This window comes from Haliotis rufescens, unplaced genomic scaffold (genome assembly GCF_023055435.1).
Source record: "Haliotis rufescens isolate VD_foot unplaced genomic scaffold, xgHalRufe1.0.p SCAF_8, whole genome shotgun sequence".
NCBI lineage: Eukaryota > Metazoa > Mollusca > Gastropoda > Lepetellida > Haliotidae > Haliotis > Haliotis rufescens.
Window position 1 is genome coordinate 2,849,012 of NW_025964372.1, and position 20,372 is coordinate 2,869,383.

At 42.9% G+C, this 20,372-nt stretch overlaps 1 protein-coding gene across 1 annotated transcript; it reads right to left on the reverse strand.

The window, feature by feature from the left end:
- Nucleotides 1–1,750: 1,750 nt before the first annotated feature.
- LOC124144624 lies at nt 1,751–20,151 on the reverse strand. The gene is made up of 9 exons (XM_046514112.2): nt 19,953–20,151; nt 17,879–17,996; nt 15,601–15,701; nt 10,123–10,264; nt 9,514–9,608; nt 7,101–7,206; nt 5,831–5,915; nt 5,017–5,212; nt 1,751–4,112 (listed from the first exon to the last, which is right to left on the reverse strand). Exons 1-9 carry the CDS (start codon nt 20,088–20,090, stop codon nt 3,999–4,001), a joined length of 1,095 nt encoding a protein of 364 aa, XP_046370068.2. The 5' UTR covers nt 20,091–20,151; the 3' UTR covers nt 1,751–3,998.
- Nucleotides 20,152–20,372: the final 221 nt, after the last annotated feature.

A 20,372-nucleotide genomic window follows, 5' to 3' on the forward strand; every position in this document is an offset into this window, starting at 1 on the left:
AAGATGTCATAGATACTGTTGGTGAAAGTCAGGCCAAGTTCTTTAGTGTTCTGGATTGTGCTAGTGGGTTTTGGCAGATTCCCCTTCATTCTGACACAAAACATAAATCAGTGTTCATAACTCCTGATGGTGTATTTGAGTGGGATCGCCTCCCTTTTGGCCTGAAAAATGCTCCCTAGGCATTACCAAAGCACAATATCTGAAGCCTTAAAGAAATGAATGGAAAGTAAATTTTTATTTATGTGGATCATGCGGCAGTATTTTGAAATGTGTATTCGAAAAGATCAAACAAGCAGGACTTACTCTTAAAGCTAGTAAATGCAAGTTTGCTGTCAAAGAAGTACAGTATTTAGGTCTCATTTTTTACAAAGATCAAAATCCAAAACTGTAGCAGTCAATAAAATTCCCCAACCAAAGAATGTACATGCTGTTCGATACTTTTTAGGCTCAGCAAGTTACTACAGCAAATATTGTCCCAAACGTTTTCAGGAATTGCCTCACCACTGTATGATCTTCTAAAAAAGGACATGTACACCCCCTTCATTTGGTCTGACAAAGCTAAACAGGCATTCACAACACTTAAGCAAAAGCTAACATCATCTCCAGTTCCTGCTTATCCTGATTCCCCTCGACCATTCATTCTCACCACTGATTCATCAAATACTTCTATAGGGTACATCTTAGGTCAAAAAGGACTCTTAGGGATGTGAACATGTAATATGCTATGGAGATAGATCTTTACATCAGGTTGAAAGAATATGGGGTGTCGCACATTTAGAAGGCCGCCAGTTTTAGAAGGAATTAGACACTTTAGAGTATATTTGGCATCACAGAAATTTCAGCTGTACACAGATCACAAAGCTTTGACCTGGATCCATAAGTTCCAAGAAGATGCAGGACGTCTAGGTAGATGCTGCTTTTGCTTCAAGGCTAAGATTTTGAAGTTATACACTGCCCAGGAAAATCAAGGCAAATGCTGATGCTATATCTCGTACTTATATCTGAACCCAAAACTCTTCCAGTTACTGATGACAAACAATCCCATCCTCTGCCCTCTGTTCACACAAATGTTGCAGCTATCCAATGCGCTCCTTCCTTTATCTCCAAACCAAAACCATGCCAGTCTACCCAATCACAACATCCAAACAACTTCCTACTGATGTGCGCAAAAATAGGCTTTCCCCCTTTCCTGCAACATCGAACTCCATCACAAGCAACACAGCCCACACTGCATCCTTTGTGCCAATTGTTGACGATTCTGTCTCCCTAGCTGTTGATTTTGTGTATGTGAATGAACCACAAATTACCAGTCCATCAGTTTCTACAGTATCATCTAAGTTCGATTTTGAGCAACTAGATGTCAAACAATACAATTCCCCAGATCTTCAGCCTATAATTGAAATCCCAGAATCTTATAGTGAATCTCAGGTCAAAGGTCTTAGAGGTTGTGCCCAGGAATATGATGTCTGTGATGGTATCCTTTATCATTTTGGGGCAGTCGGGTAGCCTAGTGGTTAAAGCGTTCGATTCCCGGGTTCGATTCCCGACATGGGTACAATGTGTGAAGCCCATTTCTGGTGTCCCCAGCCGTGATATTGCTAGAATATTGCTAAAAGCGGCATTAAACATACTCACTCACTCACTCACTTTATCATTTTCATCAATCAAAGTTTAGAGGACAACATGCAGATAAGTCAGGAAATCAACAAAGAACATACAGATTTAAAAGCTAAGGTTCCTTCATTCTCAGTTGGTGACAACGTCCTGTTAACTGACCCTACAGTCTCAAAAGGTCTCTTGCCCAAATTGTCAAGCAAATCGGCAGGTCCTTTCACAATCATTGCTTTAGGTCCAAATCACACATTCAAACTTCAACATTAACACTCGGCCAAAGTCCACAAATCCCTTGTTCATGCTAACAGGTAGAAAACATACACCGAGAGAGCTGAAAATCCACCCAATGCCCAAGATCCTGACATAGGAATACATAACTTGGCAAGAGTGTTTGTTTGTTTGTTTGTTTGTTTAATACAAATAATTTCAATGATGGATTAGTCTTTCCGTGTGAAAATGTGATCGACATCCTCTACATAAACACGGAAGCACATGGCAAACCCCTTTATTCAGGATGGAACTATTCCGAGTAAAATCATCTGGATATATACAATTCCGGATTAAACAATTCTTCTTATGAAGTTGGGTGTATTTGGAGACAGACAGTCAGTTTTATTTCAGTGTTGGAAGCCCCGTTGTACAATCTTACACACATTGCCAATAGCGTGTGTTATAGAAGTTTAAAATATACATTAATCATGAATTCTGTATTAACTTCACATTAATTTGAAATTTTGAATTGAATCGCATTAAACAAGGGTATACCATGAATTGACATCATGCTACAAATAAAAAAATACTTAACACACAATGCATATCGCCCCACTTCCCCAAGCACGACATTGGTTGATGTGCGTTTACTAAGTAAAATGAATCTTTTGAAAAAAAATCCCTTTTGTTTTCAACACTTTCCCAAACAGTGTATCCCCAGATCTCACTGTCATAGCATGCGAGAAGAGCTATCTTAGTATAAAACATTGCAACAATTACATATAATAAAAGATTTGGATATTTCCTGATAAGATTATATCTTGGAAAACGTGTTTTCTTTGCCTGTACAGCTAACGTCTCACAAGCTTTGCACCACACTAAATGTGAAGAAAATATTAGACCAAGATATTTCTAAGAAGATACTATATTAATATTTTCATTGCCATAAAAATATATTTCTTTTCACTTTTAGCAGGCCATTTCTAAATACACGTATTTCAGAATGTTCTAAATTTACCTCACAATTCCACTGTTTGCAAAAATATTCTAATGCTGATAGCTTCTTTTGTAGATCAACATCTGAATCTGACACTAAAACAGCATTTTGATGATCTCAAAGATATCATTTACAAAGATGCCATTCGTTTCACTTACCATCATATCAGTAGCAAACTGGTTAATGAAAAATATGAAAAGTAGAGGACTAAGCAAACAGCTTTGTCTAACACCGCATGATGTTGAAAAGATATCTGTTTTCGAATTCCTTAAGCGGACACGAGCACAATCATTTCTGTACATTTTTTCTAAAACATTCTACATTCTACCATGAATATGTAATAACTCATATCTTATGAACCTTATCAAAGGCTTTACGGAAATTAATATAAGCTGCATAATAACTATATTTAGGCATACGTAAATATTTCTGAGCAAGTGATTGCAAGACAAAGACAATATCTATCGTAGAATGTTCCTTTCTAGGCCCAACTTGAGATTCAGCTATCAATTCATGTAATTCTTACCAATATCGCAATCACAGTTCAACTAAGGACGTAAATACTTTTCCCATGACATTGAGTAAAGATTTCCACCTATTTGGGTCCTTCCTGTTTCCTTTTTAAATAAAGATACTATTATTCCAACTTTCCAATCATTCGGTTATACACACTGATCCATAATAGAAATAAATAACATTCCCATGTAAGACAGTATTTCATAACAATTTTGAAAAAAATCAAGAGGCAAACCATCCGACTTTCAAAACACTACAGCTACTTTAATTTCTTCTGTAATTTTCCCTGATCATAATTCATGCACGTTGTTCAATCACATTTCAGGTTACCCAGTGACAAAAGTTTTGACATTACAGGCATCATTAGCATCCTAAGAGGGACCAGCGCCCGTTTCACAAAGCGGTCTTAGCGCTAAGACGATCGTAACTCCCATTCCTTAACACTGACTTACGACAGTCGTAGGCCGGTGAAGATTCCGGGGTAGAATTCCCCCGCCATATACCTGGAATATTGCTGAGTGCTGCGTTAAACAACAAACAAACAAACAAAACAAATACGACAGTCGTAGCGTTAAGATCTCTGTGGAATTGGGCGCTGGTGGTCAGGAAGGTCAAGCTGAAGTGACAAACAGTTGAGTCAAGATCATCAGTTCAAGGACGACTACGCTTTGCTCATAGATGTGAATGCCTTTGTATGTGCGTTTTCGTTGACGATCTGCCACTGTCCGATCCATGGACCAGTGATTCTTGTGTCAAACTCTTCCGTCTTTTTTACCTGAAACAAAAGGAATATACTTGTTGATTTCAGATGCGGATGCCAGATCCTCAGAAAACAAGAATGATCTTTTCATAGATAAAAGTGACAAAATCCTTTCCATATTCACATAAATAATGATAAAAGCAGCGTTGATTGTGCAATTCAGACTATATAATGAACATGATCATAAATTACAATCAAATAGTGATGATACCAGGTGTTCGAGAAAAGGTAGGCACCCGTCACAAACAGGGTCTAAAACAAGGGCTGGTCGGACAGTATACAGTGTCTGAGTGGGAGTATTCATGTTAAACTGGTATCTCTGTGGGTTAGTACTATAAAAGTGGCCCAGGTTCACACACGAAATTGAACTGTAGTTTGACACAAAATGAATTCTCAGGATGAACAGTATTTTAAAATAAATGTATTCCATATTTTGCACATCAATGTGTTTTACAGCTCGTTACTCCTTAAAGTGTCAAACGCACATGACGGCAGGAATGTTTCTTAAAGTTACCCTCAAATTGTCATACCACTAAAATATGTTAAGGGCCACATTGCTTTCATATCACTATGGGTAATCTATCGCCGAAGTGAGCATCGAAGCCTGGGGCGTGAGCCTGAGTGGAGACAGCAGGGTGCAGATCTGGGTGGGAGTAGCAAATATTCAGACGCGGCAGGACAGATTTATTACAGCAAAAAACTTCTTTTTTTTTAATAGAATATTTAACAATACAATTGATATATTATGTGTATAAGTTTTGTGAATCGTGGGAACAAAAATAATCCCTATCAAATATGGAGAGCATAGCATTTAAAAAGTAATCTAGAAAATAAAATAGAAACTAGAATGTTCTAAAATCCATCTATCTCCCCAGGAGAAATATATCTCAACAGCAGATATCATCTCATGTATACCAACCTCTTTGAAGTACTTCTTCTGCCAGACTTCTTTCCTGTCAACAGACAAAAATTTGTCCCAGTCTGGCTTCACGTTCGTTTCAGATGATGAACGGAACCTCACGCCATCTTGGATATTGTAGAAGCCCATATTATAGAATGGTGACTGCCACCGAAGATCGATACTCCATCTAATATCGTTTGACAGGTTCACACCGCTAAAACAGAGAGGACATATACTGAAATTCTAAGATAATTAATTAAATTAAGTGTCTCTTTGTACATTCAGAACGATTCAGATTGAATGTTTAGAAGGCTCAGTTCTGATGAGTGTCCTCGTCATCCTGGAAGCGTCTTCCTTTTTTGCCAGGAAATGGTCACTGGGGGCTAAGTCTGGGCTGTAGGGTGGGTGATTTAACTGTACAGACCAGACTTGGCCCCCAGTGACTATTTCCTGTCCCGGCAAATGAAATCTGCCCTACGTGGAAGACGCTTCCAGGATGACGAGGACATAAAGGCTGCCATAGAGGCGTGGTTAGAGGGCCTGATTTCTTTAAAAGTGGTATTAAAAGCTTGAAGGACAAGTGGAATAAGTGTTTTGAAGTGAATGGAGATCATAGTGAAAAATAAAAGTGCAAAATATATTCTTTGTCTCATATTGAAGTTGCAAAACATATTGAACGCCCCTCGTACATACACACACACACACACACACACACACACACACACACACACACACACACACACACACACACACACAGAGGCCTTATGTACAAATTATCTACATGCTGTTTAATATTTTTTAAATATTTTAAATGAACTTTTCAGGGCATTACCTTCTGTGTGGAGTAAGGTTGTGAAAGAGGATAAAACCGCCGTATGGCACTGGCTCAACATATACATCTTTCTTGAGGTCAACACCTATAACAAAGAACATTCTCAACTTACTTTCTAAAGTATGTGTGTTGTGTCACAGTGTAGTGCTTTTTATGCACGTGTCACATTGAACGTTCTGTCGTCATAATAGGGTGGGTGACATTATATGCTTCCATTGCTGAACTGACCGGTCAGCATACTGCAGAGAGGATGACGAATATCACTATTTTTAAAAAAACAAACAAACCATAAGATAGGCACAAAATGCATATGCATAAGCAGTGAAATCCATGAATATGTATGCGTGTTGCGAAACACGTTTCCATTTGTTGTACAATATTATAAAAATGTATTCATACTTTCGTGTTTAAGTGTATGATTGGGCTACTTAACCGTCGATATGAAGAGTAACGTGCATTCGTGAAGAAGAGGGGGCCCAGTTGTCTTAGATGCCGCGATTCGCTGTGCAGAGTTGCGTCCCTTGGACACACCAGTAACCTATGACTGTGGGTTCGAATCCCGGTTCGCCCCGATTATGTTTCTAGGTTTGTCAGCACCATACCCGTTCTCGTGGGTTTCACCGAAGAGGTAAACGTCTAAGACCTGCATCACTTCGGGCTTTCCTCCCACATTATGCAGACACGCCGTGATATTACTGTAATACTGTTAAAACCGGCGTTAAACCCAACTCACTCACTCACGTAAAGAAGACCAGGGTTACCAGATTCACATAAAATGGATGTTAAGAGGTTGATAATATTTGTAACAACTTTTTTTAAATATCAACAATGCTTAAATCTACTTTCTTTATTTTACCGCGTTGCCGTTATGTCTCAGTAAGTATAGTGTTAATTTATAAAAGGTGTGCGTGCTGATGTAATATACAAGGTTGTTGTGGCTGGGATCGAACACGCAAGCATGTTCTTTTTAGTGTGCACGACACATTTAGATTACGTCTTTAGAGTAACCTCCCCTTATAACATTGCTCATGACCGGAAGTAACGCGTATGTGTTTACGTCCGGAAATGGTGGGAGCTACTCAAGGGAAAACCAGAATTTAATGACAGGTTAATGAAAACACTTACATTAAGTGAGTGAGTGAGTATGGTTTTACGCCGCCTTTCGCAACACTTACATTAAGGCGTCGTTAGTTTAAAACTGATTTTAGTGATTTCACTTACAAATGATGCTTCGTGATTATTTGATTAACGGTAAGGACATTATACGTACCCAGTTCCTTCACCATGGTGTCCTCTTCAAGTGTTATGTACCACGTGTTGGCATGGCAACAGGTGTGACGAGCAACCCTTCCATCCGCATGGCCATATTTCACCATCTGTGAATGAATAAGAAAACGCGACAGTCGTTTACAGCTTGTGTCTTGTAAGATATGACGCCTCTGTTATCAGAAGTGTCGACAAAAGCTGTAGTTATCATTCCTATTAAGACTGTGACCTAGTGGTAGAGCATGGCCGGGCAGCGGAAGGTCGGGGTTCGCTCCCGTCCCGCGCTATCCCAATTCGTTACAACAAGGACTGGTCGTCTCGGAGTCAGTATACTGTGTCTGAGTGGGGTATTCATAATAACCTGCGGCATGGTATCTCAGTGGGCTAGCACTTTAAAATTGGCACATAGTACGGACTAGTACAAGTGGACACACACACACACACGTGCATGCACACGCACACGCACAAGAACTCGCACACACACACCTTCGTATATGCACGTCACTTTATAAGTTCAACAATCTTGAACGCGACGTTTAACCCCATTTCACCTCACCTATTAAGAATGTAATGATAATTGGAATGTTGCGTGCATGAACAAAAAGGAATCTTTAGGACTGAACATGTGAAAGTACAAACATGTTCAAGAATGAAATATAAACAACAACATTTTACCGACAAACTTACGATTCTTTGAACAATGTGTTGCGAAGAAAAAAGAAATAGTTCAGATCCCCTTAGTTCAGATCCCCTAAATTGCTTGTTTGAAGCAGCCATTGACAACATATTCTTTCTCAAACTCTGGAAATGTCAAACGCGATATACGCATTTCTAATTGGACAAGGGGCCGTCACATGGCCGCGAGACCCGTGAAGATCCAGGGTAGAATAGGTCTTAAGCAACCCATGTTTGCCGCAAAAAGCGACTATGCTTGTCGTAAGAGGCGACTAACTGGATCGGGTGGTCAGGCTCGCTGACGTGGTTGATGCAGGTCATCGTATCCCAATTGCATGGATCGATGCTCCTGACCTCCATCACTAGATTGTCTGGACTCGATTATTTGCATACCGCTGTCATATGGCTGGAATATTTCGGAGGGTGGCGTTGAACAACAAACAATAACAACAACAAAAAAACATGGCCGCGAAACTGACGTTTATAAGCGTACGACATATGTTGACGTTCATGCTGTTTTCAGGAGACTGTATTCCAGAAATAACCTAAAAACTGACGGAATACGTTCACATTCCTAAGGAAACCCCCAAGAGTTCCTATTCATAAATACATACAGATTCGTTGTTCGTGACCACATACAATATACAGTCCTGCATTGGAATCTAGTTCTAGACAAACCAGTGGGTGATATTATGAGCACGAGCCAAGCAGTCGGGGCACGGCGACCTACTATCAAGCAAGAAACCGAGCCTGACCACCCGATCCACTAAATAGCCTCTTCTCACAAGATTGCTAGGGACTATTTCTCCCCGTGTCTCCCCGTGTTACCATCTCGTCGCCTGCACAGCTAATGATAGTGTCCGGATTAATGCGGTGTCACTGTTCAAGCGTAACGAAATGAGACATGCGCATTTTCGTTTACGATAGTTTTGCTGTTTGGCTCCATGTATCATACTGACCGCCTCCGTGGTCTAGTGGTAGAGTTTCCGCCCGGAGAGCAGAAGGTCCGGGGTTCGATTCCCGGCCGCGTCATACCAAAAGACGTTAAAAGATGGTACTTGTTGTTACCCTGTCTGGCGCTCGACATTAAAGGGCTAAAACAAGGACTGGTCGGCTCGGAGTCAGTATACTGTGTCTGAGTGGGGTATTCGTGTTAAACTGTGGCATGGTATCTCAGTGCGCTAGCACTATAAATCGGCATCAATCCGGACCAGTACAAGCAACCCAACACACACACACACGTCGCTATGTAAGTGCAATAATCTTGGACGCGACGTTAAACCCCATTTCACCACACCTCGCCATGTATCATACATGTTCCTATCAGTGTGCTTGTTATTCGTACCGTAGTTTTAAATCGTATATTTGTGAATTTTAATTGATGGCTAAATTTACTACAATCACCAGCAGCTGAAGCGATGGTGTAAATCCTGCTAGGGGACCGTGTAGGTAGCAGAAGTATCGTAAGTCCCCACGGTCCCTAGTATGGTGGCCTAACTTTGGTTGCTGGTGATCTATAGCCCGTTTTTATAATGTATTGTCGAATCATAGATTATTCTTTTAAATGTTCGCAACTAGTTTTACTTCAAAACTGTGATAGTCTAGTTATTAATACTGTCCGTCGTTGACAGGTTTTTATTCATCTAAGTTTAAATTGTATTAATGTTCTCGTCACTCTATGGCTGAAATATTGCCGATGTGACGTAAAATTTTAACTCGCTCACTCACTCCTATCAGTGTACCTGCATGCATCCGTTTTCAGGGGTTGCATCCAGGAAGGGTATCCACGCTGTTGGGATGAGATGGTCATAGGACTCGTTGCTGAAGTAACCACTGTCTGGAATCGTTGGAATCGGTTTCATGAGTTAATAATGAATATCAGCAATACCTTAAACCAGGAATCAATAATTGGGAGAATTAACACTCACTTGCTTTGTACAGCAAATTATGAAATCATTTTATTCTGACGTCTTCTGTATATCAATCGGTTTTGGGCCGACCATTAGATATTCTGGGAGGGAGCTGGGAGTTTGGATCGAAATTAGATATATGTCACCTACAGCCGCAAAACCTCATATTTCTTTTTTTTACTTAAAACAAAGAGGCAATTCCATTTGTTTTCAACAGTCTGAAGCATTAATATATTTAACAAGAAGTTTTGGGGACAATATCTATAAAGTCCCATCAACCCACACCCCACACCCTCATCCAGAATATGAAATGGTCGTTCACTTCCCAATCCTTTATCCGCTTATTGATTCTTAGAAACTTACATGTTTATACTGAAATGAAGTTGGAATTGGCGTCAACCCAATGTCATCTAAACGCACACAACGTCCTTCCAAACTTACCTTGATGCCAAGGGATGGCGCCGATCTTGCTTTCGGGGGTTTTGGTCCTGAGGTTCCAAGTGGGATGTCCAGCAATGTCCGGCCCAATCAACTGTTCAATCAAGTTCAACATGCGCTCGTTGCTCCAAACGTCCATGAATGCCTTTGAGTAAAGAGGATGAATGCATGACAGGATGCAGTGCCAGACGGACAGTGTGTCTCCACACGCTACGTACCTCTGACCTAATGATCATAGGATGCAGTGCCATACGGACATTGTGTCTCTACACGCTACGTACCATTGTCCTAATGATCTCAGGATGCAGTGCCAGACGGACATCGTGTCTCTACACGCTACGTACCACTGTCCAAATGATCATAGGATGCAGTGCCATACAGACAGTGTGTCTCTACACGCTACGTACCACTACACTAATGATCATAGGATGCAGTGCCAGACGGACAGTGTGTCTCTACACGCTACGTACCACTGTCCTAATGATCATAGGATGCAGTGCCAGACGGACATTGTGTCTCTACACGCTACATACCACTGTCCAAATGATCATAGGATGCAGTGCCATACGGACAGTGTGTCTCTACACGCTACGTACCACTACACTAATGATCATAGGATGCAGTGCCAGACGGACAGTGTGTCCCTACACGCTACGTACCACTACACTAATGATCATAGGATGCAGTGCCATAGGGACATTTTGTCTCTACACGCTACGTACCACTGTCCTAATGATCATAGGATGCAGTGCCATACGGACATTGTGTCTCTACACGCTACGTACCACTGTCCTAATGATCTCAGGATGCAGTGTCAGACGGACACTGTGTCCCTACACGCTACGTACCACTGTCCTCATGATCATAGGATGCAGTGTCAGACGGACACTGTGTCCCTACACGCTACGTACCACTGTCCTAATGATCTCAGGATGCAGTCCCAGACGGACATCGTGTCTCTACACGCTACGTACCACTACACTAATGATCTCAGGATACAGTGCCAGACGGACATTGTGTCTCTACACGCTATGTACCACTGTCCTAATGACCTCAGGATGCAGTGTCAGACGGACACTGTGTCCCTACACGCTACGTACCACTGCCCTAATGATCAAAGGAAAGAGTGCCAGACGGACATTTTGACTCTACACGCTACGTACCACTGTCCTAATTATCATAGGAAAGAGTGTCAGACGGACACTGTGTCCCTACACGCTACGTATCACTGTCCTAATGATCTCAGGATGCAGTGACAGACGGACATCGTGTCTCTACACGCTACGTACCACTGTCCTAATGATCTCAGGATGCAGTGTCAGACGGACACTGTGTCCCTACACGCTACGTACCACTGTCCTAATGATCATAGGATGCAGTGCCAGACGAACATCGTGTCTCTACACGCTACGTACCACTGTCCTAATGATCATAGGATGCAGTGCCAGACGGACATCATGTCTCTACACGCTACGTACCACTGCCCTAATGAACATAGGGTACAGTGCCAGACGGACATCATGTCTCTACACGCTACGTTCCACTGTCCTAATGATCTCAGGATGCAGTGCCAGACGGACACTGTGTCTCTACACGCTACGTACCACCGTCCTAATGATCATAGGATGCAGTGCCAGACGGACATTGTGTCTCTACACGCTACGTACCACTGCCCTAATGATCACAGGATGCAGTGCCAGACGGACATTGTGTCTCTACACGCTACGTACCACTGTCCTAATGATCATAAGATGCAGTGCCAGACGGACAGTGTGTCCCTTCACACTACGTACCACTGTCCTAATAATCTCAGGATGCAGTGCCAGACAGACATTGTGTCTCTACACGCTACGTACCACTGTCCTAATGATCATAGGATGCAGTGCCAGACGGACATCGTGTCTCTACACGCTACGTACCACTGTCCTAATGATCATAGGATGCAGTGCCAGACGGACATCGTGTCTCTACACGCTACGTACCACTGTCCTAATGATCATAGGATGCAGTGTCAGACGGACATCGTGTCTCTACACGCTACGTACCACTGTCCTAATGATCTCAGGATGCAGTGTCAGACGGACAGTGTGTCCCTACACGCTACGTACCACTGCCCTAATGATCATATGATACAGTGCCAGACGGACATTGTGTCCCTACACGCTACGTACCACTGTCCTAATGATCATAGGATGCAGTGCCAGACGGACATCGTGTCTCTACACGCTACGTACCACTGTCCTAATGATCATAGGATGCAGTGTCAGACGGACATCGTGTCTCTACACGCTACGTACCACTGTCCTAATGATCTCAGGATGCAGTGTCAGACGGACAGTGTGTCCCTACACGCTACGTACCACTGCCCTAATGATCATATGATACAGTGCCAGACGGACAGTGTGTCCCTACACGCTACGTACCACTGTCCTAATGATCATAGGATGCAGTGCCAGACGAACATCGTGTCTCTACACGCTACGTTCCACTGTCCTAATGATCATAGGGTACAGTGCCAGACAGACATCATGTCTCTACACGCTACGTACCACTGTCCTAATGATCATAGGATGCAGTGCCAGACGGACAGTTTGTCTCTACACGCTACGTACCACTGTCCTAATGATCTCAGGATGCAGAGCCAGACGGACATCGTGTCTCTACACGCTACGTACCACTGTCCTAATGATCATAGGATGCGGTGCCAGACGGACATTGTGTCTCTACACGCTACGTACCACTACCCTAATGATCTCAGGATGCAGTGTCAGACGGACAGTGTGTCCCTACACGCTACGTACCACTACCCTAATGATCATAGGATGCAGTGTCAGACGGACACTGTGTCCCTACACGCTACGTACCACTGCCCTAATGATCATAAGATGCAGTGCCAGACGGACAGTGTGTCCCTTCACACTACGTACCACTGTCCTAATGATCTCAGGATGCAGTGCCAGACGGACATTGTGTCTCTACACGCTACGTACCAGTGTCCTAATGATCTCAGGATGCACTGCCAGACGGACATCGTGTCTCTACACGCTACGTACCAGTGTCCTAATGATCTCAGGATGCAGTGCCAGACGGACATTGTGTCTCTACACGCTACGTACCACTGTCCTAATGATCTCAGGATGCAGTGCCAGACGGACATTGTGTCCCTACACGCTACGTACCGCTGTCCTAATGATCATAGGGTACAGTGCCAGACGGACATCGTGTCTCTACACGCTACGTACCACTGCCCCAATGATCATAGGATGCAGTGCCAGACGGACAGTGTGTCCCTACACGCTACGTACCACTGTCCTAATGATCATAGGATGCAGTGCCAGACGGACATCGTGTCTCTACACGCTACGTACCACTGTCCTAATGATCATAGGATGCAGTGTCAGACGGACATCGTGTCTCTACACGCTACGTACCACTGTCCTAATGATCTCAGGATGCAGTGTCAGACGGACAGTGTGTCCCTACACGCTACGTACCACTGCCCTAATGATCATATGATACAGTGCCAGACGGACAGTGTGTCCCTACACGCTACGTACCACTGTCCTAATGATCATAGGATGCAGTGCCAGACGAACATCGTGTCTCTACACGCTACGTTCCACTGTCCTAATGATCATAGGGTACAGTGCCAGACAGACATCATGTCTCTACACGCTACGTACCACTGTCCTAATGATCATAGGATGCAGTGCCAGACGGACAGTTTGTCTCTACACGCTACGTACCACTGTCCTAATGATCTCAGGATGCAGAGCCAGACGGACATCGTGTCTCTACACGCTACGTACCACTGTCCTAATGATCATAGGATGCGGTGCCAGACGGACATTGTGTCTCTACACGCTACGTACCACTACCCTAATGATCTCAGGATGCAGTGTCAGACGGACAGTGTGTCCCTACACGCTACGTACCACTACCCTAATGATCATAGGATGCAGTGTCAGACGGACACTGTGTCCCTACACGCTACGTACCACTGCCCTAATGATCATAAGATGCAGTGCCAGACGGACAGTGTGTCCCTTCACACTACGTACCACTGTCCTAATGATCTCAGGATGCAGTGCCAGACGGACATTGTGTCTCTACACGCTACGTACCAGTGTCCTAATGATCTCAGGATGCACTGCCAGACGGACATCGTGTCTCTACACGCTACGTACCAGTGTCCTAATGATCTCAGGATGCAGTGCCAGACGGACATTGTGTCTCTACACGCTACGTACCACTGTCCTAATGATCTCAGGATGCAGTGCCAGACGGACATTGTGTCCCTACACGCTACGTACCGCTGTCCTAATGATCATAGGGTACAGTGCCAGACGGACATCGTGTCTCTACACGCTACGTACCACTGCCCCAATGATCATAGGATGCAGTGCCAGACGGACAGTGTGTCTCTACACGCTACGTACCACTGTCCTAATGATCATAGGATGCAGTGCCAGACGGACATTGTGTCTCTACACGCTACGTACCACTGTCCTAATGATCATAGGATGCAGTGCCAGACGGACAGTGTGTCTCTACACGCTACGTACCACTGTCCTAATGATCATAGGGTACAGTGCCAGACGGACATCGTGTCTCTACACGCTACGTACCACTGCCCTAATGATCATAGGATGCAGTGCCAGACGGACAGTGTGTCCCTACAAGCTACGTACCACTGTCCTAATGACCATAGGGTACAGTGCCAGACGGACAGTGTGTCTCTACACGCTACGTACCACTGTCCTAATGATCATAGGGTACAGTGCCAGACGGACATTGTCATGTCATAGAGTGTCACAGTTCGTAGGACTGTGACATCTGCCACACTGGTTCCAGAAAACATGAAACCACTAGTTTGCTTCGAATGCATTGTCACATTATCTGTGAAGCATTAGGATGGGAGGTTGGTGTCTAAAACTGACGCATCCTATGAAATTTCCGTCTGAAAATATACAACGTCAACGCCAGAGAACAACCAGTATCCACTATCCCACGGCACAGATCCCACCGGGCGTGAAAGGCAAAATAGCGGTGACAATTATATGAATGGACCACTAAAAAACCAGTGATGACACCAGGTGTTCACGAAAAGGGTAAGCATGTCTGCCTGTCCTCCCCTACCGGTAGCAACAACAACTCACACAATTTAAAGTATGTTTTTGATGCCTGTAATGTCATGGAGTAGCTAAATATTTTATAGGGCAGGATTAATAAAACATATTATTTCGGGCGTCTTCATTGAGAAAAGCACCGTCCGGAATAGCGAGTGAGTATGGTTTTACGCCACTGTTAGCTGTATTCCAGCAATATCACGGCGGGGGACATCAGAAAAGGGCTTCACACATTGTACCCATATTGGGAATCGAACTCGGTTCTTCGGCGTGACGAGCCAACGCTTTAACCACTCGGCTACCCGACTGCCCCCCGTCCTGAATAACAGGAAGACTACATGTTTCACTGTACCTGTGGTAGTTTCTGGTGTTTAAAGAGTAGAATGTTGGAACCAGGGAACTCTTGTTCCAGCTTTGTAAGTCTCTGAAATACGCCATAGTCTTCATATAGGCCTGAAACAAGAACATACCATGTACCGGGAAGTTCTATTACACTAAATCAGACACAGTCGTTCAACAAGCAGTTTTCGTTTTGAATCATCTGACAGCTTATTGGATGATTTTGTGTAAGATTAATGTTTTTGTAAATGTACATCCATCAAGTAATTAAAGCCATGTTTTTCTATATTAAGTGATGATGTTTTTAATATCATGATGTGGGGTAGCCTGTCGGGTAGCCTAGTGGTTAAAGCGTTCGCTCGTCACGCCGAAGACCCGGGTTCGATTCCCGACATAGGTACAATGTGTGAAGCCCATTTCTGATGTCCCCCGCCGTGATATTGCTGTAATATTGCTAAAAGCGGCGTAAAACCATACTCACTCACTTTAATATCATGAATGCTGGACATGCGGAATGTGACTACAAATGTTTTCAAGACAAGTGACATTAAATTTTGGGGCGGAACTGGGGTTGATGTGTTGGTAATGTCCGTTGAATGTTTAGTTGCTATGAAGGTCAATGGGAAAACATTTGGTTGTGTGTAACCTGGAGAGTGGTGTGCTGGTGATAACATTTATCCCTTAATAGATACTAACTTCTACCCAACCGAGTTGGCACAATAATTTATTCGGCCGATGCTTACTTATCTTGCCGATGGAGTTATGCACCCTGTCTTACGAGGTAGAGAGTATCTGTTTGGTCTTGTTTTAATGGTGACATGATTCTTGATGTAGCCAAAAGGTCATGACGTCAAACAAGCCATCTTCTATCACCTACACGAACTCCTGGATGTTTTCCCGTAGAAGCGGACATGAAGACATCCTTTCTATCCAAAATATCTTTTGTGGGCTTTCTTTTGGGTGTCTCAGTTTTTGCAATGTTGAATTTCTCGTAAACTCTGTCGTGACCAATATTTGTTGCTTGCTATATGTCACTTGATTTTGACTTAAGCCTCATACACCAATGGCGTCGGCGTTTGAGAGAAGTGAAGAGGACAACAACGCAATATTTCGTGTGAAGACACAAGTTTGCAAAATTCTGCTTGAAGTCGCATTTGTTTCATGTTTACGGAATCTTGTAACAATCCGGGCTAGAATTATATATAGGTCTTTAGCAATATATGCTTCCCGTAAAAGGCGACTGTGCTTGTCGTAAGAGGCGACACACGGTGGTCAGGCTCGCTGACTTGGTTGATGCATGTCCCAATTGCGTGGATCGATGCTCATGATATAATTTATAAATCACTGGATTGCCCAGACTCGATTACTTACAGACCGCCTTCAAGTTGCTGGAGTATGGCGTTAAACGAGAAACAAACAAAACATACCACTTGGATTTAATTCCGAGGTAACTATGTGTCTTCTCCAAACTTTATTCGCGTTGTACACGCATACACATGGAACGAACAGGAATAATATTGAAAAATATCCTCTTTTCCAACAGATTAATGTTGAATAAAGGCATACACAAATTACTGATCGCGGCCATAAATAAGGATAGAGGATACCTAGCCAGATGTCGAAATTTGCAAGAGTTGTCGTCTTAGTCCTTCCATTTACCATAGTGCATACCTATCACAAGCAATGTCCAATGTTGTTTCTATTTGAGATATTGCCATGGCAAAGCCACTCCATGCCAAGGCGAAGATAGTAATTGTCTTTTTCCACCACCGTTAAAGCCTCGGGGCAGCGGTGTTGTGTTAGCTATTCCAGGAACCAGATTAAAACGTATAAGTAGAGCTAGGTCATAGCAACTCTATTAACATAGACAGCTGGGCCTTTTTCCACGACCACATTTGAATTTAAGACACGTCAATATACCTGCTTCTGCTACTAAAAGATCACAGGGACTAGGATAGCTGTTCCACGTCTAACGGGACCTTCTTTTTTTGGAGTTCCTTTGCCTTTACAAATACATAACACCGTGTCTTTCGTATATTCTTTTCTGAGGACACATTCGAAAATATGACCATTTTAATCATTGCTACTCTGTGTGATATAAAGTCAGAGTTACCTGCCTCAGTTGTGCAAGAAGATGGCGGTTGTTGGTCCTCTTCCAGCTTCGCTTTAATTATTTATCTCTGACCTGCATTATTTCCTTCCCCAATTAAACTGATCACGACAAGCTGTTAAAAACTATGCGCTGAGCCTGACTCTGAAAAAAAAGAAGCTGGTGGGAGGTGTTAACTTACTTCGTATTTTCCCGGCCTGGTACAGTTTCTGGGCAAGAGCGTCGACCATCTTCTCCACAGCATCCCGACATGGCTGCAGCTCTTCTGGAGTGAAGAAGTCCCTGACGACGATATAGCCCTGTCATAATATAGCACATTTCAACTGTTAGTTCAGTCTGGACACGAAATCAAATAGATGTAAATTTTGTTGAAAAGACAAGGTGTGATATGGTCAATTTTTGGACAATATGATCTGCATAATTTAAACAGTAGCAACACATTAAAAAAATATGAAGGAGGTTACATGAGAAGTAGACTTTTCATTACAGCACTCACATGTTTTGGACTTTCAACAACGTTACACGAATGACAGCCTAGAAAAGGCTGATTTTAGGTTTTCAGGAAGCATCTATTTAATAATCAATCATTTGACCCAAAATGACGTTCTTAAGAGATGTAGATAACTACAGGCCAAACAAATGGTCAACTATTCATACTGACAATGAACTTCATAGCTAGTTATAGTGTTTCTTGAACATCATTTTTTGCTCATGTTTGACTCATGTACTAATATTACATCACATTGGGAAGCATGAATACACTGACGTACATGTATACAGATAGAAATAAAAAAAACAGCAATTTGGAATGAATATAATCGACAAAAACATTGAAATACAGTGTGCATTATTCATTTTACTGTATGTACCGCCATAACTATTTGTTTGATGTACTTAATGGACAGTGTTTTCATTGCCTTGTTAGAACAAATTAGTAAAATACAAACTTCATCCAAACGTCCCAATGGTATAATGTGATTTACAATTTTAAAAGTTGAGTAAATGAATAAAAACCGTTTTGTCCTCTTTGTATGCCCACGTCTATAAAAAAAAACGTACAATGTCCTCATGTTGGCCTACAGCTGTGAACTTATCAGTATTCTAACATGGTCTTACGCCTTTGATATGCCGAAATATTTCTTCAACCCTACCTTTTTGAAATATCGATCTGTGTCGAACTTGTACTTTAAATATCCTCCTTTGTGTCATTCGTCTTTTACTCGTCGAGGTCCTTCCCCTTAAATACTGAGCTAGTCCCCATAATGTTCTCATTGGGGTCATACTTCCTTAAAATGCCGACGTAAGACCTCATGTCGACCTACAATTTTGATATGCCGAACTGTTTCCAATATGGTCAGACGTCTTGAACTGCCGAACTATGAGGCCAAAGTGGGCCTACAGTTTTGGTGTGCCGAACTATTTGTAATCTGGTCTTTTCAGTGATACATTCAACAAATTATCAACTTTTTTTCCCCCTTTTCGCCAAATGGAGTTTGTTGGGTAGATAATCGAAACTGACTTAGCCTTGACGTTTTAGGTTCACCTTTCTGAAATGTCTAAATACGACCACCTAGTTTTTTAACTGCTGGAGTGTTTCCTCATGTTATGCCAAAACATGTCCTAAAGTAGACCTACCTTTTTGAGTTACCGAACTGTGTCCAAGTGGTGTACCAAAACATGTCCTGAAGTAGGTCTACCTCTTTGAGTTACCGAACTGTGTCCACGTGTCACACCAAAACATGTCCTCATGAGGACCTACCTCAATGAATTACCGAACTGTGTCCACGTGTGACACCAAAACATGTCCTCAAGTAGACCTACCTCCTTGAATTACCGAACTGTGTCATCATGTTACACCAAAACATGTCCTCAAGTAGGTCTACCTCTTTGAGTTACCGAACTGTGTCCACGTGTCACACCAAAACATGTCCTCATGAGGACCTACCTCAATGAATTACCGAACTGTGTCCACGTGTGACACCAAAACATGTCCTCAAGTAGACCTACCTCCTTGAATTACCGAACTGTGTCATCATGTTACACCAAAACATGTCCTCAAGTAGGTCTACCTCTTTGAGTTACCGAACTGTGTCCACGTGTCACACCAAAACATGTCCTCATGAGGACCTACCTCAAAGAATTACCGAACTGTGTCCACGTGTGACACCAAAACATCTCCTCATGAGGACCTACCTCTTTAAAGGTCCGATCTGCGTTCACGTGTTATACGAATACATGTCCTCAAGTAGTCCTACCTCTTTGAAATACTTGACTATGTCCTCATAGGGGAGTTGACCCGGCTTCCGCTCCTTGACTGGCGGGGGCGGGGTGTTGAAAGGCTCGGGGTAACATTTATCTGGAAGCCCGGGGGTAAGGAGTGTCCCGGTTGCCATTTCTACAAGCGCGTGTCTCTTTGCGAGAGAATAAGTGAACTGATTTGTAGAGATCAGATTGAGATAACCCAGGGTCATAGCCTTGTAAGGTCATGGCCATTGCGATTCTGTAGTTGCATGGTCATGAGTTAATACGTGGCGTTGCAAAATGTTATTGCCCAGGCCAAAACGAAAATAGTTTAAAGGTTCACCCACGGCTGTAAAACATTGAGTGAGACAGGATCAGGGCCTCCTTGAATATTCTTTCGGTTATATCGTGGCCAGGGAGACGTTTCCGGTCTG

Coding starts and splice junctions, on each gene's coding strand:
- LOC124144624 (XM_046514112.2), bottom strand. CDS start 20,090: ATGGCAACCGGGACACTCCTTACCCCCGGGCTTCCAGATAAATGTTAC. Junction 15,702..17,878: donor CCAGGCCGGGAAAATACGAA/GTAAGTTAACAC, acceptor TTCTTGTTTCAG/GCCTATATGAAGACTATGGC. Junction 7,207..9,513: donor CTGAAAACGGATGCATGCAG/GTACACTGATAG, acceptor ATTCATTCACAG/ATGGTGAAATATGGCCATGC.